The 20693-nt window shown below is 69.8% G+C and overlaps 1 protein-coding gene across 1 annotated transcript in view; it reads left to right on the top strand.

Annotated features, from left to right (window-relative positions):
- Positions 1–20693, top strand: part of Megf6 (multiple EGF like domains 6) — an 80833-nt gene that overhangs the window by 49347 nt on the left and 10793 nt on the right. The window contains 22 exon segments of the mRNA XM_048350110.1: positions 320–442; positions 8395–8520; positions 8978–9100; positions 11361–11453; positions 11456–11482; positions 11693–11830; positions 12059–12178; positions 12476–12598; positions 12773–12946; positions 13171–13302; positions 13760–13888; positions 15675–15694; positions 15696–15804; positions 16539–16664; positions 16778–16921; positions 18183–18273; positions 18275–18306; positions 18754–18885; positions 18979–19107; positions 19541–19672; positions 20237–20365; positions 20451–20579. Of these exon segments, the coding sequence (XP_048206067.1) occupies positions 320–442; positions 8395–8520; positions 8978–9100; positions 11361–11453; positions 11456–11482; positions 11693–11830; positions 12059–12178; positions 12476–12598; positions 12773–12946; positions 13171–13302; positions 13760–13888; positions 15675–15694; positions 15696–15804; positions 16539–16664; positions 16778–16921; positions 18183–18273; positions 18275–18306; positions 18754–18885; positions 18979–19107; positions 19541–19672; positions 20237–20365; positions 20451–20579 (2481 nt within the window).

The raw sequence follows: 20693 nt of genomic DNA, 5'->3' as shown, positions 1-20693 counted from the left end.
GATCATTTCAAGAGTCCCCATTTTTTCCTTCTGGGCTCAGAGCCCCTGGACAGAGAGGCTGGTCCTGCCCGGAATGTCACATGGATTTGGCTCCCGGTAGATGGCTCTGTTCCGCGCTTAGCCTTGAGGTCCCAGGGCCTCTCCCATTCTGACTGGCACCTGGGTGGCAGCCCCCCCCCCCAGCTGTGCCCTCGTAGGGAAGGCGGGGCCTGGCTGCCTCAGCCTGCTCTGGCGCGGGCATGGCTCCTTCCGCTCTCGGGGAGAGGCGGGCGGGTCCCCGAGGGCTGTTCCACCGGTAACCCCACCCCCTCCCCCCCAGATGTGGACGAGTGTCGCTCGCACAACGGCGGTTGCCAGCACAGGTGTGTGAACACCCCCGGCTCCTACCTCTGTGAGTGCAAGCCCGGTTTCCGACTCCACACGGACGGCAGGACCTGCCTGGGTAAGTGTCCCCTGGGCCTCCGCCGTGCCCCGCTCTCGGCCGGGTCCTGACCGGGGTGGCCCTGGACCGAGGACTCAGGGCTCTCCGTGTCCGTCATCAGGGCTCCAGCCTGGGGGGGATGGGGGGGCTGCCGTGGGGTCCCGGTTGCACCCGCCCCTGGGCGTCGACTTCCCGCAGGCGCGGCGGCGGAGGCTCCGGCAGGTGCGGCCCGGCCCGCGGCCACCCTGAGCCCGAGTCCCCAGTGCCCGGTCAGCGTGGAGCCCCGGCGGGCTCGAGGGAGGCTCGGGCTGCCCTCCGGTGGCAGGGGAGCCCGCGAGCGGGGGGCCACTCTTGGCCTGCCGAGCTGGGCCTCGGGGTCTGAGGACCCAGGCCGGGGCGGGTGGGGACGGGGATGGAGACGCGGGGCCCGGGGGCTCCCCTGCGGGGGCTCTGTGGTGGGGGACGGCCTCGGCGGGGACTCAGCCTGTTTGGGGGGCTCGAGGGGGTCCAGGGCCAGGTCGGGGGGGGGCCGCCTCCCGACGAGGTGGTGAGGTGGTGAGCAGCCGCCCCCCCCCCCGCCCCGACGGCTCTGGACCAAGGCGGACCCGCCCTGCCTCTGGCCTCTTCCGTCGTTCTCGGGACCATGGGGGTGCCCAGCACCCCTTCTTTCTGCTGAGGAGACTCAGCACGGGCCCGCGCTGGCTCTGAGCGGCCTTCCTCCTTGGCTGCGATGTCTCCAGCTGCCTGCCAGCCGGGGGGGGGGCGGGGGCCACACACTGCACACACATGTCCAGGCCGCCGCTCCCGGAGTCAGGCCGCTGCCCTGGGCGGGAGAGTGGAAGCAGATGCAGGAAGGCGCTGTGCGTCTGGGCGCCGCGGCCAGGCTCACCCCAGCCGGCTCCCTGCTGGGGCTCGCGGGAGCCTGCGGCCAGCCGGGGCCACCTGGTCCCTCGTGTCCCCTGGGAGGGGGGCATAGGACAGAGGCACGCCTTCCCTTCGCCTCTGTGAGGCTCAGGCAGGGTGCTCCATGGAGAAGGGTCATGTGGGGGCTGGCAGGCAGGGGTCCCCCTGGCTGTCAGGGACTGGTAGGCAGGGGTCCCCCCAGCTGTTGGGGGGCTGGTAGACAGAGGTCCCACGGCTGTCGGGGCTGGTAGACAGAGGTCCCCCGGCTGTTGGGGGGCTGGCAGGCTGATGTCCCCCCGGCTGCTGACTTTCTGCTGTTCCCAGCGCTGGGACACTCCACTGTTGTCCCACCCCCTCTGCTCCTGAGGGCCTTCACTGAGGTGCCTGGGTGGGCTGAGCCTGATGCAGGGCGGGCAAGGGGTGCCCTGTGGGGCCGCAGTGCCCGTGGCCAGGCCGTCCCTGCCAGGGTTCCCGGGACAGTGCGGTCCCTGCCTGTCACGTCCGGGGGGCCTCTCACGGTGCAGCCCCTGTGTCAGGGATAGGGGGATGGGGGGTGGCTGCCCAGAGGAGCCTTGAACTGCCGGCCTGGGGGTGCCCGGAGGGCGTCCCTGGGCCTGACCTTGTTCCCTGCCCTGCTGGCGGTGGAGAGGAGAGGATTCTGTGCTCGGGGCTCGGAAGTCTGTCTGTGGTGTGAGTTCACCGTAAAGGCCATTGGCAGGTCGGATGCCAGGCCCCCAAATGGGGTTCCCACAGCTTGGCGGGCGGGGCCTGCGGGCCTGTGTCCCAGCTCCTGCAGCAGCCCCTTCAGGCCAGGTCCGCGGTGGAGCGGGCGCAAGTCTGGGCCAACCCAGTGCCGGTGCCCACTTCCTGCCTTTCCGGTCCAGCGGCTCAGCTGGGACTCACTGGGCTGGGGCTGGGCACAGAGACCTCAGACTCACCTTCTCGACTGCAACTCCCAGCAAGGAGCTACTAGACAGAACCTTCTAGAACACGTGACGTCTTGCCCTCCCCCCACCCCCTACGGCCGGGTCCAGCTGGGGCAACACCTTCCTTCCCCCGTGGTTCTGTGTTCTGGCAGGCCCTGCCTAGCCCCTCCCAGCCCCCTTCCCACCCCTCCCCAGACATTTGACCCCTGCGGTGACCTCTCTGCAGTCCAGGCGTTCGGTGTGTCCGGAGTTCCCGGCCAAGTATGGCTTTGTCACCGGGGTCCCCCGGGTGCTGCCTTCCACGTGGGCTGCGGCCGCTCAGAGTGAGAATTACTGTGGGGGGGGCGGGGGGTACCTGAACTTCCGCAGTGCCGACTGGGCGCTCCCCGTCTAGCGGTGTTGCCACATTGAGGGGCCCCGGGGAAGACCCCGGAGGAGGCAGGGCTGGAAGGCAGCCTGGAAATACGCTTGAATTCACCTCCAGATTTGGGGGGGGGGGGCAGGAAATGAGCAAGCGCCACATGGCCCTCCCTTATGGAAATAAAACCCAGAAAGGTTTCCGTTTCCATTCTTAAAGATGCAAATCTGCAAGGAGGACTTGGCCGCCTGGCCCTGCCCTGGCCACGGCCCTAAGGGAAGCAGAAGCAGGGTGCCCGAGCTGGGGGGTGAGGGGTGGGGGGTGGGGGGGCCCTCCTGTCTCTGGGCTGGGAAAGGGGGCAGGGAGGCCCGCGGGCTGGTCCGCCTGGCTGCCCACGGGGGCAGCGGCCCCAGCAGTTCCTGTCCTCGGCGATGGGAAGCGGGCCCGCTCCGAGCGGTGGTTTGGCCGAGGGTCCCGGAGCGTCAGTCCTGCTTTGCCGTGACATCTTGCAGAGCAGCCGGGTACAGAACGGTCCCGGGTCCTTCGGTGCTGCGCGCACGGAGCCCTCTGTCTCCTCGTAGCCGGGGTGTCCGAGCGAGAGCCCGGTGGTCCTCGGTCCGACCCTCTCGACGCCGAGCTTGGACGTGGCGCACACCGAGCCGGCCTGCGGGGGCCGCGGCCGCCGCTGGTTCACTCTGCGGAGCCACTCCCGGCTTGGCGCCCTGGCTGGGCTAGACTCGAGGTGGCCCTCTAGTCTCCTGGTGTCGCCTCTACCGGCCTTGGGATGGATGTGCTCGGGGTGGGCTCGGCCGTTCCCACGCGTGTGCCCCGCTTGCCGCCGGGCTCGGGCGGGTGTGGGCCCGTGGCCGCCTGGGGCCTTGGGCAGACCCACGCCCGATTCAACCCACCGGGGCAGTGCGGGGCTGCCCAGGCCTCCAGCTACCCCCTCAATTCTTGACACTGGGGAGGTCCTGGGGGCCCCCGCTGGCAGTGACTCGGGGCCCGGGCCAAAGCCACAGGCAGCTGAGACGCGCACGCTGCCAGGCTCGTCTGAGAACCCCATCCCTGAGCAGCCGCAGATGTGGCTTCCCCGGGGCGCCCCAGCCCTCCCAAACCCCGAGCCGGGTTCCCGAGCAGCCTGCGAGGCCCGAGCTGCCTGGGAGGGGAAGGTGGGAAGAGTGGTAGCTGATCGCCCCGCGGGCCCGGGGAAAGGGCTGCCCCGCCCTGGCCCTGGCAAACCCAGACACGCAGGCCGAGGCAGGGCCGGGAAGCCCTCCCCTCAACCCAGGGAGGCCAAGCGCCTGGAGCACATCCCCTGGGCCGGCTACCAAACCCAGCAGGGGCGGCCAGGGAAGCCCGGCCAGGCATGCGGGGAGAGGGTGCGCCATGCGTGTTAGTTGAGGTGAGCTCGGGTGCGTGGAGGAGCGGGCGGAGAGGAGCCTGGGCTCGCAGCTTGGGGCTCCTGAGTGACGGGCACTGCTTGGGGTGGGGGGCGGTGCCATTAAGGGGGGCGGATTCATTTCCTCCACCCATTAAAGGCGTTAAAGGCAGCAGAGTGTTTAAGGTACAAGAGTAAGCTTATTTGGAAGGAAAGCCAGGAAAGAAAGTAGCAAAGCTCCCCGCCCCCGGGGGCCCAAGTGTCCAGCGGTGGCCCCTCCAAGGGCCGTTTTCACGGTCAGAGGCTCCTCCCACCCCCGCTCCCCTGGGCTGGGTGCTAATTGGTTGACGGTGTGTTGGGCGCTGTCCCGGCTCTTTCCATTGGCTGAGCGGGCGCCCAGGGCATTATGGGGAAAAGAAGCATTTGCTCGGGAGCCTGAGGCCCTGTGGGAACAGGGAGCACCCTGAGGGGCCGCAAGCGATCTTCCACATGTTGAGTCCACCCCGACGGCCCCCCTTCCTCTCCCCCAGTGGGGGCCTGCCAGCCGGACGCCGCCTGGCCTCTGGAACTGGGCATCTGCTGGGCGGGGCTGACGAGCCCTCTAAACGGCAAACCAGGCACAGATGCATTCTCTAGGGGAACAAAAGCTAGCGGCGCTTGCGTGGCCTCCGTGGTCCAGGGCGCCTCTGAGGAGGGGCAGGTCGGAGCTGGGGCCGAGTGACAGGTGGGTGTCCAGGCACTGGAGGGGTTTGAGGCTGGCCTCGTCTGTCCGGCCTCCCTCCCTGCAACTGTCATGGCCAGGACCTCTTCCAGCTGCTCTCCGGACACCTGCGGCTCCTTGGCGGCTGACCGGGTCCCCCTAACCCCCCCCGCCCCCCTGTCACCTCCACACCTCAGCAGGTCCATGTGAACTACAAGAGCCCAGCATGGCTGGGGGCAACCCACTGCCCCAGGGCAGGCACTACGCCCTCCGGGGGTGCCCAGCTGCCCTTGGCCTGCCAGAAGGGCCTGCCGCCCGCTCTCTGCCCGGCCCGACGGGCAGAGCCATTGCCAGCTCAGGTCCACACACACCTCACGGTGCACGAGCACCGGCGGAGGCTGCCCCACACGCGGGACGAGACCCCCCTCCCGTCCTGTCACCCCGCCCTGGCCCTGCAAGGGGCCCTCCTGAGAGGAAGCACTGCGGAGGCCACTGACCACACGCGGCCAGCCCTCTCGGGACCCAGGAACCACACCAGCCCGAGGGCAATGATTACAAAACCTCACCACCCCGGTGTGGACCGGGCCCGCCCCTCAAGCCAGCCCGAAGCCGCTGCGCTGGGCTGGAGTTGACAGCAGAGCTGGCCAGCCGGCTCCACTCACAGCTGCTGATCGGCCCCTCGTCCCGGGGCCCGCGGCAGCTGCGCTGGAGACGGCCTAGAAGTGGGGGTCTCGTCACGTGGCATTCCCGGGCCTCCCGCGGCTCCCACAATGGCTGCGCTGAGGACCTGGCGTAGGCCCTAACTCTGTGCCCAGGACAGAGGTGCTGCCTTGCGGCGCGGGGTTAGTGCCCTTTTCCCACGCCGCATATGCAAGAGTGCAGAGCCCGGGGCAGGGAGAGTACCTCATCCCTGTAGGGAACGTGTTTTCTGTACTGTTCGGCCTCCTTCCGGCACTGCTCTGCACCTCACCTGTCCCCGAGTGCTGGCGACCCCTGTGGGCAGTGGGTGGAATTGCAGCCTCGCTGTGTTAGAACTCACAGTGTTTATTGTGCCCGCCCCTGGGTTTGCAGACTGTGGTCAGGTGTCTTTGGGTTCTGATGGGTCTGTGGGGATAAAGCACTACAGACAGGGCAACTGAAACGGCATGAGCTGGTTTTCTAGTCGATGGACTTCCCAGCCCACCATCAGATGCTGGCCATTCCAGCCCCCCGTGAGATCAGGACCCTTTCCGGGGGCCTTCACTTATCCTTAATGAACTCCACACAGACCCTGTCTCCAACTGCGATCTCAATGGGAGCTAGGGAGCCCGTGCACACATTTTGGGGGGCGTAACCATGAACACCGAGGGTCCCCAAATTATTGTCACTTTGATCTGATCTGGTAGAGGGCGGGGACCTAAGCAAGGCCCTCCTGGAGGAGAGCTGGAGCTCCAGCGTGGTTGTCCCGCGGTTTCCCGCCCCCACCTCACGCAGGGCTTTTTCCTTATGAGAATTCCATGTCAGTGTAATGGATGTGGAAGCGGAGACGGGGCTTGTGGGGCCCCTTTACTTAGGTATTTTTGAGAGCCCGTCCAGTTACGTAGCCCAAGCCGGCCTGAAGCGCTCAGTCCTCTCGCCTCGGCCTCCCAGCGCTGGGGTTACAGGCGTGAACCACCACACCCAGCTGCGGTGGCAGCTCTGTGAGGGTGTGACTGCGGAGGGAGGCAGAGGGGCCCACCTCCCTCCTGGAGGCCACCTCTGACCCTCCCTTCCTGACGGACGCTTGAGCTCTGCTCCCAGTTCTGACCTGCAGAACCAGAACCAGGTGCGAGCCTGGGGCTTGCGGCCCGGGCAGGGGGCTGTAGACGGGCTCTCGGTAACGGCAGGGAGTGGTCATCATCCCCGGGGCCCCGTCACACAGAGCCTGGCCCTTCCCGGAACCGCACACCCAGCACCGTGGAAAACCTGCCTTGCTCAGCTTTCCGGGAATCCACGCAGGACGTATGGAGTGGCGCTGGCCTGGGTCCCGCCGCTACACAGCTGGGGAGCATCTGGATATCACGGCTCTGTGGCCTGGAGGACGGGAGCACAGGCTCTGTGGGTGCATGGCCGGCAGGGGTCCTGGGCCCTGCCGTGTCCCCCCAGCGGACGGGGGGCGGGCAGCCCGGCTCCTTCCTGCTCTGCCCTGGCCCCCGGGGTCCTTGTCATCGGAGACGCCTGCCCGGCCTGCTTCCCTGTCCAGGCCCCGTACCCCTCTCTGTCTGCCTGGCTCTGCCAGAAAGGGCTTCTGGTTCCTATTACGCGTCCCGAGCCGGGGTGCAGTTGGTGTGGTGAACGCAAATAAACACAGCGCCCAGGAATGTGGGTCCGACGCAGGCCGCGCGTGGGCCAGAGCCGACGGAGGAACGACCAGGGCCGAACCAGCTCTGGGGACGCCGTCGGGGCCCGGGGGTAGCCCCAGCTCCTGTCGTCTGAGGGTTGGGAGGGGCCGTAGGGCTTGGCCGAGGGCACTGCTGCCCCCAACCTTGGGCTTCGTCCCGACGACGAAGGGGGGCTCAGCACTGCTCCCCCCGGCCCGCCCCCCGTGGGGAGATGATGATGGCAGCTTTGTGAGGGCTGTGGTTTTGAACAAGCCTGCTTGAAGGAAGCCTTTCCTCTGGCTGACGGTGCGCCCGGCCCTCTCCCGCTCCACGCGCCTGCCAGCGCCCCGGGCTCCGCGCGCCTGCCTGTCTGTGGTGCCCGTCCCGAGCCCAAGTCGTGTGCAGCCGAGGTCCCGCGCAGAGCCGGTGCCCGGGAGCATGGCACGGCGGGGGAGCTGCCAGCCTGCGTTAGTGGCGCGGCTCGGGTCCGCGCCCGACCGCAGTGGCTCAGGCCCCCGGGCAGGCAGCCCTGCCCTCCCCTGCCCAGAGGCGGCAGATTCCTGCGGCTTCCCTTCCGAGCCGGGGGCCAACTCCCGCCAACCACCACGAGCGTGCCAGATACCTGGCTGTCACCAGACCCACGCTGGCTGGAGGAGGAGCGGGCCGCAGCCAGCCCAGTGCCTTGCCCGGTCCCACCTCCAGCCCGTCTGGCGGGGTCAGCCGAGGGCACGGCCGCAGTCCACCCACCGGGGACTCGGCGCCCACAGAGCCGCGCCCTGCCTGCAGGCGGCCAGCCCTGGAGCCCCTGGCTTGTGGTCTCCCTGGGTGCTGTCCCTTTGGCCACTGGGAAGAGTGGGCATCCCGGGGTCAGGTGGGAAGCGTGGCCCAGGCCTGGTGGTGGGAAGGAGCTGGTCTCGTCCGTCCGGAGGTGCTGGCCGCAGCCATCACCCACGACATCGCCACGCCTCCTGCCTTGAGCGCCACCGCGGTGGGGTGTCCCTGACATCCTCTCCAGCCTGCCAGGGCTCGGGCACCAGTTCCTGGGGCGCCGAGCCTTCACTTGGGCTACCCAGTGCCCCTTGTGTGTGGTATGTGCTGGTGGGCCCAGCGCCACCGTGTCCTGTGTCCAGATGTCAGTCGGGCTGGGAAAGGAAGACACAGAAAGATGGCTGCCGTCCGCAGACCCATAGGTGGCGGAGAGAGCAAATCAGGCCTGTGGGCCTGGGAGTAGTGCCCCTCCCCCCAAGGCCCTGCTTGGGGGCTGGGAGAGGGTGGAGGGGCTCTGCGGGCCCCTGTGGGGTAGGCCACGGGGCCCGCTGCTGCCGGCCCTCCCTCGGGGCTGACCCGGCCTCTCTGCGTCTGTCCCCAGCCATCAGCTCCTGTACCCTGGGCAATGGCGGCTGCCAGCAGCAGTGCGTCCAGCTCACAGCCACGCGGCACCGCTGCCAGTGCCGGCCCGAGTTCCAGCTGCAGGAGGACGGCCGGCGCTGCGTCCGTGAGTGGATGTCCCAGGGTCCCAGGGCTGGGGCCCGGGTCTGCGGGGTGTCACAGAGTTGGGGGTCGTCACGGAGCTGCGGTTGTAACACTGCTGTGAGTTCCGGTATCCGGGCCCCCAGGAGGGGACTCTGGGGGCAGCAGGCCCGGCCTGGCCACGTCCCTCTGGAGACGCCCCCATCGGCTGGGCCTTCCTTCCTGTTCTGTGGGGTCTGCTGGGGCCCTGACGCCCCTGGGCTGGGGGCGTTTGTGGCGCTGGCTCCCGTTCCGTCGCATCCTCAGCAAAGCCCCGACTTGTGCCGGAGCTGCGGAGTCTTCCAGAGGGTCTCAGAAGCTTCCCACATGTGGAGAGAGCAGCCCCTGCCCGGGCCAGCGCAGGGGGCTGGGAGCTCTGGGGACGGGGGTCTCCCCCGCCCCGACCTCCCCCCTCGGTCCCCATTCCTCCGGCCTGCCTGCAGGGAGAAGCCCGTGCGCGGACCGCAACGGTGGCTGCATGCACACGTGCCAGGGGCTCCGTGGCCTTGCCCACTGCGGGTGCCACGCCGGCTTCCAGCTCGCCTCGGACCGCAAGGCCTGCGAAGGTAGGACGCCCCTCGGTTCTCCCCGCCCTCCGGGTCCCCCAGGCTCCGCTGAGGAATCGACGTGTTTCGTTTTGTGTGTGCCTACGCTGGGGCTTGAACCGAGCTTTTCGTGTTTGTCCCCCATGGCTGGGGCTCTCCCGCCTGAGCCGCGAGTCCTGCTCCTTGGACACAGTTTCCAGGAGCTGCTGCCATCGCTCACGGCTGGGCCAGGCGTGCGCTCAGCTGCATTCCTGGGCACCCGGGTGTCCCGGCTCTTCCTGTGCTTTCCAGGCCTGGGATGAGCAGACCTGGGGGAGCCCTGACCTGGGGGGACCCTGGCCTGGGGCTCAACGACCTCAGAGGGAGTTTGACATGGTAAATGGAAACCTGAGCAGCAGTGGTCAGTGTCCACGCATGCACTGGATGGCCAGCAGTGGTCAGTGTCCACGCATGCACTGGATGGCCAGCAGTGGTCAGTGTCCACGCATTCGCTGGATGGCCAGCAGTGGTCAGTGTCCACGCATTCGCTGGACGGCCAGCAGTGGCCAGTGGCCACGCATCCGCTGGATGGCCAGCAGTGGTCAGTGTCCATGCATCCACTGGATGGCCAGCAGTGGTCAGTGTCCACGCATGCACTGGATGGCCAGCAGTGGTCAGTGTCCACGCATTCGCTGGACGGCCAGCAGTGGTCAGTGTCCATGCTTCGGCTGGATTTTCAGCAGTGGTCAGTGTCCACACATCTGCTGGATGGCCAGCAGTGGTCAGTGTCCACGCATCCACTGGATGGCCAGCAGTGGTCAGTGTCCACACACCCGCTGGACGGCCAGCAGTGGTCAGTGTCCATGCATGCACTGGATGGCCAGCAGTGGTCAGTGTCCATGCATCTGCTGCATGTCCAGCAGTGGTCAGTGTATATGCACCCGCTGGATGTCCTGCAGTGGTCAGTGTCCATGCATTCGCTGGACGGCCAGCAGTGGTCAGTGTCCATGCATTCGCTGGACGGCCAGCAGTGGTCAGTGTCCATGCATCCGCTGGATGTCCCGCAGTGGTCAGTGTCCACGCATTCGCTGGACAGCCAGCAGTGGTCAGTGTCCACGCATTCGCTGGATGGCCAGCAGTGGTCAGTGTCCATGCATTCGTTGGACGGCCAGCAGTGGTCAGTGTCCATGCATTCGCTGGACGGCCAGCAGTAGTCAGTGTCCAGGCATTCGCTGGATGGCCCGCAGTGGTCAGTGTCCACACACCTGCTGGACGGCCAGCAGTGGTCAGTGTCCACGCATCCGCTGGAGGGCCCGCAGTGGTCAGTGTCCACACACCTGCTGGACGGCCAGCAGTGGTCAGTGTCCCACGCATCCGCTGGATGTCCCGCAGTGGTCAGTGTCCACGCATCCGCTGGATTTCTAGCAGTAGTCAGTGTCCACGCATTCGCTGGATGGCCAGCAGTGGTCAGTGTCCACGCATCCGCTGGATGGCCAGCAGTGGTCAGTGTCCACGCATGCACTGGATGGCCCGCAGTGGTCAGTGTCCATGAATCCGCTGGATGGCCCGCAGTGGTCAGTGTCCATGCATCTGCTTGACGGTCAGCAGTGGTCAGTGTACATGCACCCGCTGGATGTCCCGCAGTGGTCAGTGTCCATGCATCTGCTGGATGTCCTGCAGTGGTCAGTGTCTATCCACCCGCTGGATGTCCAGCAGTGGTCAGAGTCCACACATGCACTGGATGGCCTGCAGTGGTCAGTGTCCATGCATCTGCTGGATGTCCTGCAGTGGTCAGTGTCTATGCACCCGCTGGATGGCCCGCAGTGGCCAGTGCCCACACATCCGCTGGATGGCCAGCAGTGGTCAGTGTCCACACATCCGCTGGATGGCCAGCAGTGGTCAGTGTCCACACATCCGCTGGATGGCCAGCAGTGGTCAGTGTCCACATACCCGCTGGATGGCCAGCAGTGGTCAGTGTCCACGCATTCGCTGGATGGCCAGCAGTGGTCAGTGTCCACACACCCGCTGGATGGCCAGCAGTGGTCAGTGTCCACACACCCGCTGGATGGCCAGCAGTGGTCAGTGTCCACGAATTCGCTGGATTTCTAGCAGTGGCCAGTGTCCACACACCCGCTGGATGGCCAGCAGTGGTCAGTGTCCACGCATCTGGTCCCGAGCCAGTGGGCCACACGGCCCAGCCAGGAGGCTGACGACCACGCGCTGGTGTCGGCAGCAGACGCCAGTGAGACCACGCTCCTCCTGGACCCTGAGCCCGTCCCCTTGTCCCCTTGCTCTCTTCCAGATGTGGACGAATGTGCCACGGGGCTGGCCCAGTGTGCCCACGGCTGCCTCAACACTCAGGGATCCTTCAAGTGCGTGTGCCACGCGGGCTACGAGCTGGTGCCGACGGACGGCAGTGCTACCGTGAGCAGCAGGCGGGAAGCGGGCCGGGCGTGCTCAGGGTCGCCCCGCAGCCCCCACAATGCCCCGGGGGGCCTTCGGGACCTCACTCCTGTGTTGATGGGGCAGCCCTGGGCATGGGTGTGGGCCCCAGCTGTTGGGCAGGGTGGCTGGACCCCATCTCCTGCCCCTGCCCCCCCCGTCCCCCCACCCCGCCGTCTGGTGTCCCGGCAGGGATAGAGATGGAGATCGTGAACAGCTGCGAGGCCGGCAATGGTGGCTGCTCGCATGGCTGCAGCCACACCAGCACCGGGCCGCAGTGCACCTGCCCCCGTGGCTACGAGCTGGACGAGGACCAGAAGACGTGCATCGGTACGGGCCCGGTCCTTCCCGCTGGCCCACGCCCAGCCCCGGGGGCTCAGAGACTGGGAAGCGCCCCGCGTCTCGGCCAGTCCCGCCCCGGCGGCCCGGGCCCGTTCCGCAGCCCCCGCCCGCGTGGTTTGCGTGGGGTCGGGCGTGGGTGCGGGTGCGGGCCGTGCGGGGTGGGGGGCGGGCCGGCCGGGCCGCGGGGTGCTCAGGCGGGCTCCCCCGTGCCCGCAGATGTGGACGACTGTGCGGACGCCCCGTGCTGCCAGCAGGCCTGCGCCAACACCCCCGGCGGGTACGAGTGCGGCTGCTACGCCGGCTACCGGCTCGGCCCCGACGGCTGCGGCTGCGAGGGTGAGCCCCTGCGCGCCGCGGCAGCCGGGTGCCGAGGGAGGACGGGGAGTCCGGGCCGGCCTTCCCTCCCGCCGGAGGCCGCGCCTGCCTCCCCTCCCCCTCCCCTCCCCCTCCCCCGGCCCGGTCGCTCCCCGAGCGCCTCCCCCAGTCTGGCCTCCTTTAGCGGAGGGCGGGGATCCCCTGTCGTTCCCCCGTGGGGGTGGCACTGCCGGAGCTCGGCTCCGTCCGGGGCGGGGGGACGGGCAGGGCCCCCCCCCGCCCCTGACCCCTGACCCCAGGAGCCCCGCTTGCCCGCAGACGTGGATGAGTGCGCCTCGGGCCGCGGAGGCTGCGAGCACCACTGCTCCAACCTGGCCGGCTCCTTCCAGTGCTCCTGCCGGGCCGGCTACCGGCTGGACGAGGACCGCCGCGGCTGCGCCCGTGAGTGCCCGGCCCCCGCCCGCCCCGTCCCGCAGGCCGAGGGCCACACCCCCCCTCCTCGCCGCCTCCAGCCACGGGTGGCGGGGCCGCGGGAGGGCGGGAGGGCTGGGAGACGGTCCGTCCTGGGGGGGAGAGGAGGGAGGCCGGGGTGAGGGACCTGTGTGCCCCCCCCAGCCCTGGAGGAGCCCGTGGTGGACCTGGACGGCCAGCTGCCCTTCGCGCGCCCCCTGCCCCACATCGCGGTGCTGCGGGACGAGCTCCCCCAGCTCCTCCAGGAGGACTACGGGCTGGAGGAGGAGGAGGAGGAGGCGGAGCTACGCGGGGAGCACCGGCTCGTGGAGAAGTTCGGTGAGCAGTGGGCCCCGCCCCTGCCCTCCTGCCCCCAGGGACAGCAGGCTGCGGACCCCGGGGCCCTGCGGGGACCCGGAGAGGGTGCGAGTCCACCTGGGGATACGGGAGGCTCTCTTCACCCCGGCTCGTGTTCCTGGGGCCTCCGGGGATGTCCCTCGCGTCCCCTTCCGTGGTCTGCGGCGGGGGCCGGGCTCTGAGGCCCCTCCCCTGCCCGTCCGCAGTCTGCCTGGGTGACTCCTTCGGCCACGACTGCAGCCTGACCTGCGATGACTGCGGGAACGGAGGGGCCTGCCTCCCGGGCCGGGCCGGCTGCGACTGCCCCGAAGGCTGGACCGGGCTCGTCTGCAATGAGAGTGAGTCCCCGCCGAGCCGGCGCGGGGCGGGGGGCGGGGCGTGGACCCCGGGGCCCGCAGCAGCCCATCGGTTCCACGCTGCTCTTCCGGGCCAGCCCTGGGCCAGGAGTGGCACTGGATGGTGTGACACTGGGGGGGGGGGGGGGCAGCAAGCTGGGTGTCGGCGGCTCTGTACCAGCCTCAGGGGCCCAGCAGCAAGCAAGCCCATGACTAAGACCGCAGCGGGCACCCGTGGGCGTCTCCAGGGCTGTGGTGCCCGTGAAGTCCGGGGTGCTCGGTGCGCGCGCGTGTGGTTGGAGGGAGAGGCTGCCGAGCTTGGCCGGGGGCCCGAGTCACGGGGGTCGCTGCTCTCGGCGGTGGCTTCTGAACCCCAGATGGGCCCCGGAGCGTGCGTGGTGGGGACTCCGGGCTCAGACCCCTCCTGACCACGCCTCTGGCGCCCCTCCTCGCCCCGCAGCTTGCCCCCCTGACACCTTCGGGAAGAACTGCAGCTCGTCCTGCGGCTGTCAGAACGGCGGGACGTGCGACCCTGTGTCGGGGGCCTGCCGCTGCCCCCCGGGAGTCGGCGGGGCCCACTGTGAGGACGGTGCGTGCAGCCCCCTGCCAGCCCGGGGCGGGAGGAAGGAGGCTTTAGAGGGACAGCTGGAGACTGTCCACCGCTGCCGAGTCCCCGGGGCTTAGCTGCAGATGGCGGGGACTGGGCTTCCTGGGGAGGTGGGGAGCCCCCCCACCCCGTTCCCAGAGATACCCAAGTAGAGCTGGGGAGTTGACTGCGCGGGGTGGTGCCGGCGTCGGTCTAGCTCTAGTTGCACCCCTCTGTGGGATGTAGAGCCAGTGCGGTGTCCCAGGGGGCAGGGCTGTGTCTGGGGTCTTTGGATTTTGCCGTTCTGGCCCTGTGGCCGGAGAATGGCTCCCGGGTGGTCCACTTCCCGCCGGAGAGAGGACAGGAAGTGCTCAGGACTCCATGACACCCCCTGCGGGCCCGCTGCCGACCTCTGCAGGGTAGTCGTCCCAAGGGCAGCCCCGCGGGGCTTTCTGTCTCCTCCTCCGTGGGGCCGGCTGTCCTCCCGGCCAGTCAGCCTGGCGAGTCTTGGAGGCCGAGGGCCCTGCCTGGTGGGGTAGAGCGCCCCAGGCTCTGGGTGGTAAAGAACCTGCCGCTGCCTGGCCACTCCCACGTGGCTCCCCCGAGGCTGGTCTCGGGTGTCCTGGGGAAGGGCCCCAGATTCCGCAGCGGGCCAAGCAGCCCTCCCAGGTGAGTCCAGGAGGGGCTGGGCCCTCGCAGGCCCTGTATTGGTTTCTCAGTCTCTGGGTCCCCTCAACTTAGGACGGCTTCACGCCAGTCAGTGCCCTTGACGTCACCCGGCTGGCCGGCGCTGCCTCCCCGCTGATTCCCCACGCCTGCCTGATAGGGACTTGAGCCAGGGTTAGGGCCCCTGCGGCGATACAGGACGGTGTGGTCCTGGGGGTGCTGTTATCCTGGAGCGAAGATGTCGTCCTGGGGTGATGATGTCACCACAGAGCGATGACATCGTGTTGTGATGATGTCACCACAGAGTGATGTGTTGTGATGATGTCATCCTAGGGTGATGTCATCCCGGGGATGCTGTCATCCTGATGTTGTCCCTGGGAGCATGGTGTCTTCCTGGGGTGATGGTGTTATCATGGAGGACGGTGTCCTCCTAGGATGATGATGTCATCATGGGGATGATGACATCCTGGAGTGATGATGTCATCGTGGGGTGGGACGTGGGCACACCTCCCATCCACTGCAGCCCCTGTGGTAGGAAGAGGGCCACGGGTCAGGGCAGGGCATTTGGGGAAGGACGGAGCTCGCCTTGGAGCCTCGCGGAGCTCCAGCTGGGACCGGCCGTGTGAGGCCCTGTATCCTTCCTGCTCCACAGTGGGGGAGTGAGACTCGGGCCCCCCAGGGACAGAGCTCAGGGTGCGGGAGGTGTCGGGAGGCTGTCCCTCAGGTGCGTGCCGAGCAGGTGCTCTGCCTCCCAGCCTGGCCACCGACGGCGGGGAGGACGGCGGGGAGGACGGCGGGGTGGACGGCGGGGAGGACGGCGGGGAGGACGGCGGGGTGGACGGCGGGGAGGACGGCGGGGAGAACGGCGGGGAGGCCGGCGGGGAGGACGGCGGGGAGGACGGCGGGGAGGCCGGCGGGGAGGCAGGCGGGGAGGCAGGCGGGGAGGCTGGTGGGGAGGACGGCGGGGAGGACGGCGGGGAGGACGGCGGGGAGGACGGCGGGGAGGCCGGTGGTGCGCCCCTCCACGCAGGGCGCGGCTTCTCCAGTCACCTGTGCCCTGGGACCGAAGTGGGTGCCTGGCCACGCACCCCGGCTCTCGCTGAGGCCCCTCCCACCTCCCCAGGCTGCCCCAAGGGCTTCTACGGGAAAACACTGTCGCAAGAAATGCCACTGTGCCAACCGGGGCCGGTGCCACCGCCTCTACGGGGCCTGCCTCTGTGACCCAGGGCTGTATGGCCGCTTCTGCCACCTTGGTGAGCCCCGCCGTTCCGCCAGTGTGTCAGCTGACCCCGGGCCCAGAGGGTTGGAGACAGCTGGGCAGGCCTCCCGGGAGAGCTGGGGCGGTGGGCACAGCTGGGCAGGCCTCCCGGGAGAGCTGGGGCGGTGGGCACAGCTGGGCAGGCCTCCAGGGAGAGCTGGGGCGGTGGGCACAGCTGGGCAGGCCTCCCGGGAGAGCTGGGGCGGTGGGCACAGCTGGGCAGGCCTCCCGGGAGAGCTGGGGTGGTGGGCACAGCTGGGCAGGCCTCCCCGGAAGCGTCCGGGGCATGGACGCAGCTTGGGTTTGGGAGCGGGGCGGGAGGCTGTCCCTCAGGTGCATGCTGAGCAGGTGCTCTGCCTCCAGCCTTGCCACCGTGAGCCCGGTCCTGAGCCCCCTCCACACAGTGTCACCTCTGGGGTGCACAGATGCTTGGGGAAGGAAGAGGGTGGAGGGGTGGCAGAGAACAGAACTCTTCTTGGCATGTGTTAAAGGGTTGTGTGGAGGAGGGAAAGCCAGGACGCGGTGGGGAGGCCGTGGGCCAGGGCGAGGCCTTCACTTCGCAGATCCTGGCTCTCGCCTGTAAAACGGGCACAGACCTGATGCTGGGACCCCCAGAATGTTCTGGAAGGGGCGCAGCTTCCGGGGGTCCATCGTTGTTGCCGTGCTGACCCAGGGCTGGGAGGGGTGGGCCTGCAGGCGGGCAGGCCTCTCACGGCTCTGGGGGTGCAGCCTGCCCCCCCTGGGCCTTCGGGCCGGGCTGCTCCGAGGACTGCCGCTGTGAGCGGGCCCACACCCAGTCCTGCGACCCGAGGCACGGCAGCTGCTTCTGCAAGGCCGGCTACCGGGGCGCGCGGGTGCCAGGAGGGTGAGTCCGGCCGGGAAGGGGGCCCGGAGGGAGGGTGCGCTCGGTGGGGAGGCCCCGCGGCCGCCGGACCCCCGTCCCTCTCGTCCTCACCCTCCTCCTTCTCCCCCTGCAGAGTGCGAGCCGGGCTTCTTCGGGCTGGGCTGCCGGCACAGGTGCTCCTGTCCACCGGGTGTGGTCTGTGGCCCGGTGGGTGGCGAGTGCCGGAAGCAGTGCCCCCCTGGCTACCGGGGGGAGGACTGTGGCCAAGGTGCGTGGCCGGCCCCTGGGTTTCCCAGTGTCCGGGGTCCCTTGCGTTACGTGCACGTGTGCTGCTCAGAAGGCCGCTCGGCCCGAGCCCGGTGGCCCGGGTCCCTGGCCCTGGTGGAGTCGTTACCCGCTTGTGGCGCCTCTCCCAACCCATTCTCCCTCCCTCGCCCCGCCGGGGCATTCTGAGAGCACTGCGCCTGGAGTCCAGGGTGAGAGGGAGGAAGAGGCAGCTGCAGCTGCTCCTGGGGGCTGTTTCTCCACCCAGGCGGCGGTGGGGGCCCCTTCCAGGTGGCTCTCGGGGGGTGGAAGCCCCCTCCTCACCTTTCCCCCACTTTTTGCAAGTGTAAGCCTCTAGTGCCCCAAGAATGAGCCGCAGGAAATGACACACATACTTTTGTAGAAATTTCTGGAAACGATTACTGCCCTGAGCAGACGTCTGTACCTAGTTAGTGGAGAGGCGCTGCGGCCCAGTGGGGCGGCTTAGGAGGCAACGCCAGCGCCGCCCCCCCCCCCCGCGGGTGCCTGTGGGTGTGTGCACGCGGGCTGCACCTCCACCCCAAGATGGCGGCCTCCCACACTGCACACCCGTGGGGCCCACAGCGTTTCCTGGGGCGCCCGGCAGGCGGCAGGGCAGCCCCGCCGCACCAGGCCCCGCAGGCCTCGGGGTTGGGGAGCCTGGCGCAGGCTCCGTGAGCCCAGGCGCTTTGAATCCCGGGCCGCTCGGCCCCCGCGCTCACTGGGTTCAAGGTGTGGAGCCCCCGGGCACCTGCTTCTCTCTGCTCAGAACGTTCTGGCCGCCGCACCTCAGCGCCCTGCTTCCCGTCCCGCCAGCTGAGGACCGCGGGCTGGAGGCAGCCCCTCCCGCGGCCCCTGGGGCTGACTCCGGGGTGCGGTGCAGGGGGCTGCCCTCTGGGTGGGGCGGGGAGGGGCCAGCGCGGTAGGGGTCCACCGTGGGGCTCGAAGGAGGGCAGGGTGGCCTCCACCCCCAGGGGCCCTCCAGGGTCCTGCCTGGCCAGAGCGTCTCCCTGACGGGCCGAGTTGCCCCCTGTGTGCCCTTGCCCCTGCCCCCGAGGCTAGCCCTCCTCTGCCTCAGCTGCCCCGGTCGTACCCAGCTACCCCTGCTGGAGCCGGAGCAGAGGCCCGCGTGGGGGAGGCCGGGCTCCTGGGCTGGGCAGCCCCACGTGGGCAGGTCAGGCAAGGACAACGCCAAGTGGGCCTCCCGTGCCCGGGCCTAGTCGTTCCTCTCCTGCCCCCTCCTGCAGAGTGCCCGGCAGGGACATTCGGCGTGAACTGCTCCGGTTCCTGCTCCTGTGTCGCCGCGCCCTGTCACCGGGTCACGGGGCAGTGCCTGTGTCCCCGGGGAGGACCGGGAGGACTGCGGGGCAGGTGAGCGACCCCTCCTCTGCGGTACCTGGCTTCAGGCGCCTGATCAGGGCTGGGCTGGACGATGCCAGCCTGGACCACAGCCCTGACGATCCGGGCCCCTTGGCAGCGGGTTCGAGCACCAACTGTGGACGGGGCCTGGGTGGGGGAGGGCGCTGTGCTGGTCCCGGCCTGCGGGGGCCCCACCCGGGCTGCCCGCTCCCTGCACGGGGTCTCCTGGCCCCTCGAGCAGGTCGAGCTGTCCTTGGCTGGGGGGGAGGGGGTGTCTGCAGGGTGGGGGAGGGTCTGCGGCCCCGGGCGTGCCCGGGGTCCTCGTGGCTCAGCCTGCCCTTCCCCTGGGCAGCCTTCGATGGCCGCGGCACAAAGGCCCTCGGGGCCACGCCAGGCACGCGTTAGTGACCCGGCGGGTCAGGGCGCTAGGGGAGACTGACGCGCTGTGGGGGACGCCAGATTGTCCCGAGGGCCGCTGGGGGCTGGGCTGCCAGGAGATCTGCCCTGCCTGCGAGCACGGCGCCCGCTGCGACCCCAGCTCCGGAGCCTGCCTGTGCCCCCCGGGCTTCGTCGGCAGCCGCTGTCAGGACGGTAAGTGCGCCCACCCCGGCCTCGGCCTCCGCCCGCCCGGCCGCCCCGCGCCGGGCCGCCGGGTGCCACGCTCACCCTCCCCGCTGCCTACAGCGTGCCCCGCGGGCTGGTTTGGGCCCGGCTGCCAGCGGCGGTGTTCGTGTGCCAATGACGGGCACTGCCACCCGAGCACTGGGCGCTGCAGCTGCGCCCCCGGCTGGACTGGCCTCCACTGCCAGCGAGGTACGCGGGCCCTGGGCTCGGCGCCCCTCCCGCCCCGCCCCTCCTGCCACGCCCCTCCAGCCACGCCCCTCCTGCCCCTCCTACCCCGCCCTGCCACGCCCACCACGCCCTGCCACGTCCCTCCAGCCACGCCCCTCCTACCCTGCCCTGTAACGACCCTCCTGCCCCGCCCACCACGCCCTGCCACGTCCCTCCCCGCCATACCCTGCCACGCCCCTCCCGCTTCACCCTACCACGCCCCACCCGTCACGCCCTTCTCGCCCCTCTCTCCCCGCCCCTGTCCCGCCCCCTCTCCCCGCCCTGCCACGCCCCTCACCATGCTCCGCCCCTCCCACCCTGCCCACCTAGCCCCGCCCCGCCCCGCCCCGCCCCACCCCGCGCAGGGCCGCTCCAGGGCCTGACCAGGTGTCCGCGCTCACTCGCTCTCCTGCAGCCTGCGACAGCGGCCACTGGGGCCCCGACTGCAGCCACCCGTGCAACTGCAGCGCGGCCCACGGGCACTGCGACGCCGCCAGCGGCCTGTGCGTGTGCGAGGCTGGCTACGTGGGCCCCCGGTGCGAGCAGCGTGAGTCCCAGCCTGCCCCGTGCACGTGCATGCGCGTGCAAACGCACGAATCACACAGCACGCCTGCGCGGGGCACGTGCACGTACCCATCCGTGCACGGAGGCACACGGCGCCCGTCTCCCCGCCCCCAGCCCCGAGCTGCCCCGGCGGGTAGGGAGAGGCAGGACGCGCCCCGGAGCTGCCCCCGGCGGGTAGGGAGAGGCAGGACGCGCCCCGGAGCTGCCCCCGGCGGGTAGGGAGAGGCAGGACGCGCCCCGGAGCTGCCCTGGCGGGTAGGGAGAGGCAGGACGCGCCCCGGAGCTGCCCCGGCGGGTAGGGAGAGGCAGGACGCGCCTCCGCCACCGAGGCACTCCGGGAGGACGGAGGTGGCCTTGGGCCCTCCAAGCCCCTGGGTGGGCTCAGGGCCGCCGGCCCGTAGACGGGTAGGGTCTGAGACCTTCAAGGTCCTGCCTGGGACGCTTGAAGGACCCCCCCCACCCGCCTGGTGTGAGCCGAGCCCCCTGTGGCAGGGGAGGGCTGTTCCTGGGCGCGGGGCCCCTGACACCCGCTCTCCGGGCACCCCAGCGTGTCCGCAGGGCTTCTTCGGGCCTGACTGTGCGCAGCGCTGTCTCTGTGAGAACGAGGCAGCTTGTGACCACGTCAGCGGGGCGTGCACCTGCCCGGCCGGCTGGCGAGGGAGCTTCTGTGAGCGCAGTGAGTGGGTGCAGGCCAGGGCGGGGCTGGGGGGGGACCCCGAGAATGGCAGGGCCCTCCTGGTCAGCGCCGCCCCTGCCCGCAGCCTGCCCAGCCGGCTTCTTCGGGTTGGACTGCCTCGGCGCCTGCAACTGCTCCGCGGGAGCCGACTGCGACCCGGTGAACGGCTCCTGCATCTGCCCCGCCGGCCGCTGGGGCCCCCGCTGCGCCCAGGGTGCGTGGGGCCCCACAGCCTGGGTGCCGTGGGGGGAGGGGCCGGGCCCTCGGGGAGGGGGGCCCCCGGGGGGTGCTCTGAGGGGAGGTGGCCCAGGCCAGGGCTGGGGAAGCT

The sequence above is a fragment of the Perognathus longimembris genome, chromosome 7 (genome assembly GCF_023159225.1).
Source record: "Perognathus longimembris pacificus isolate PPM17 chromosome 7, ASM2315922v1, whole genome shotgun sequence".
Classification (NCBI taxonomy): domain Eukaryota; kingdom Metazoa; phylum Chordata; class Mammalia; order Rodentia; family Heteromyidae; genus Perognathus; species Perognathus longimembris.
Note: the sequence above shows the minus strand (reverse complement) of the source record. Positions and strands in the feature narration are given on the sequence as shown.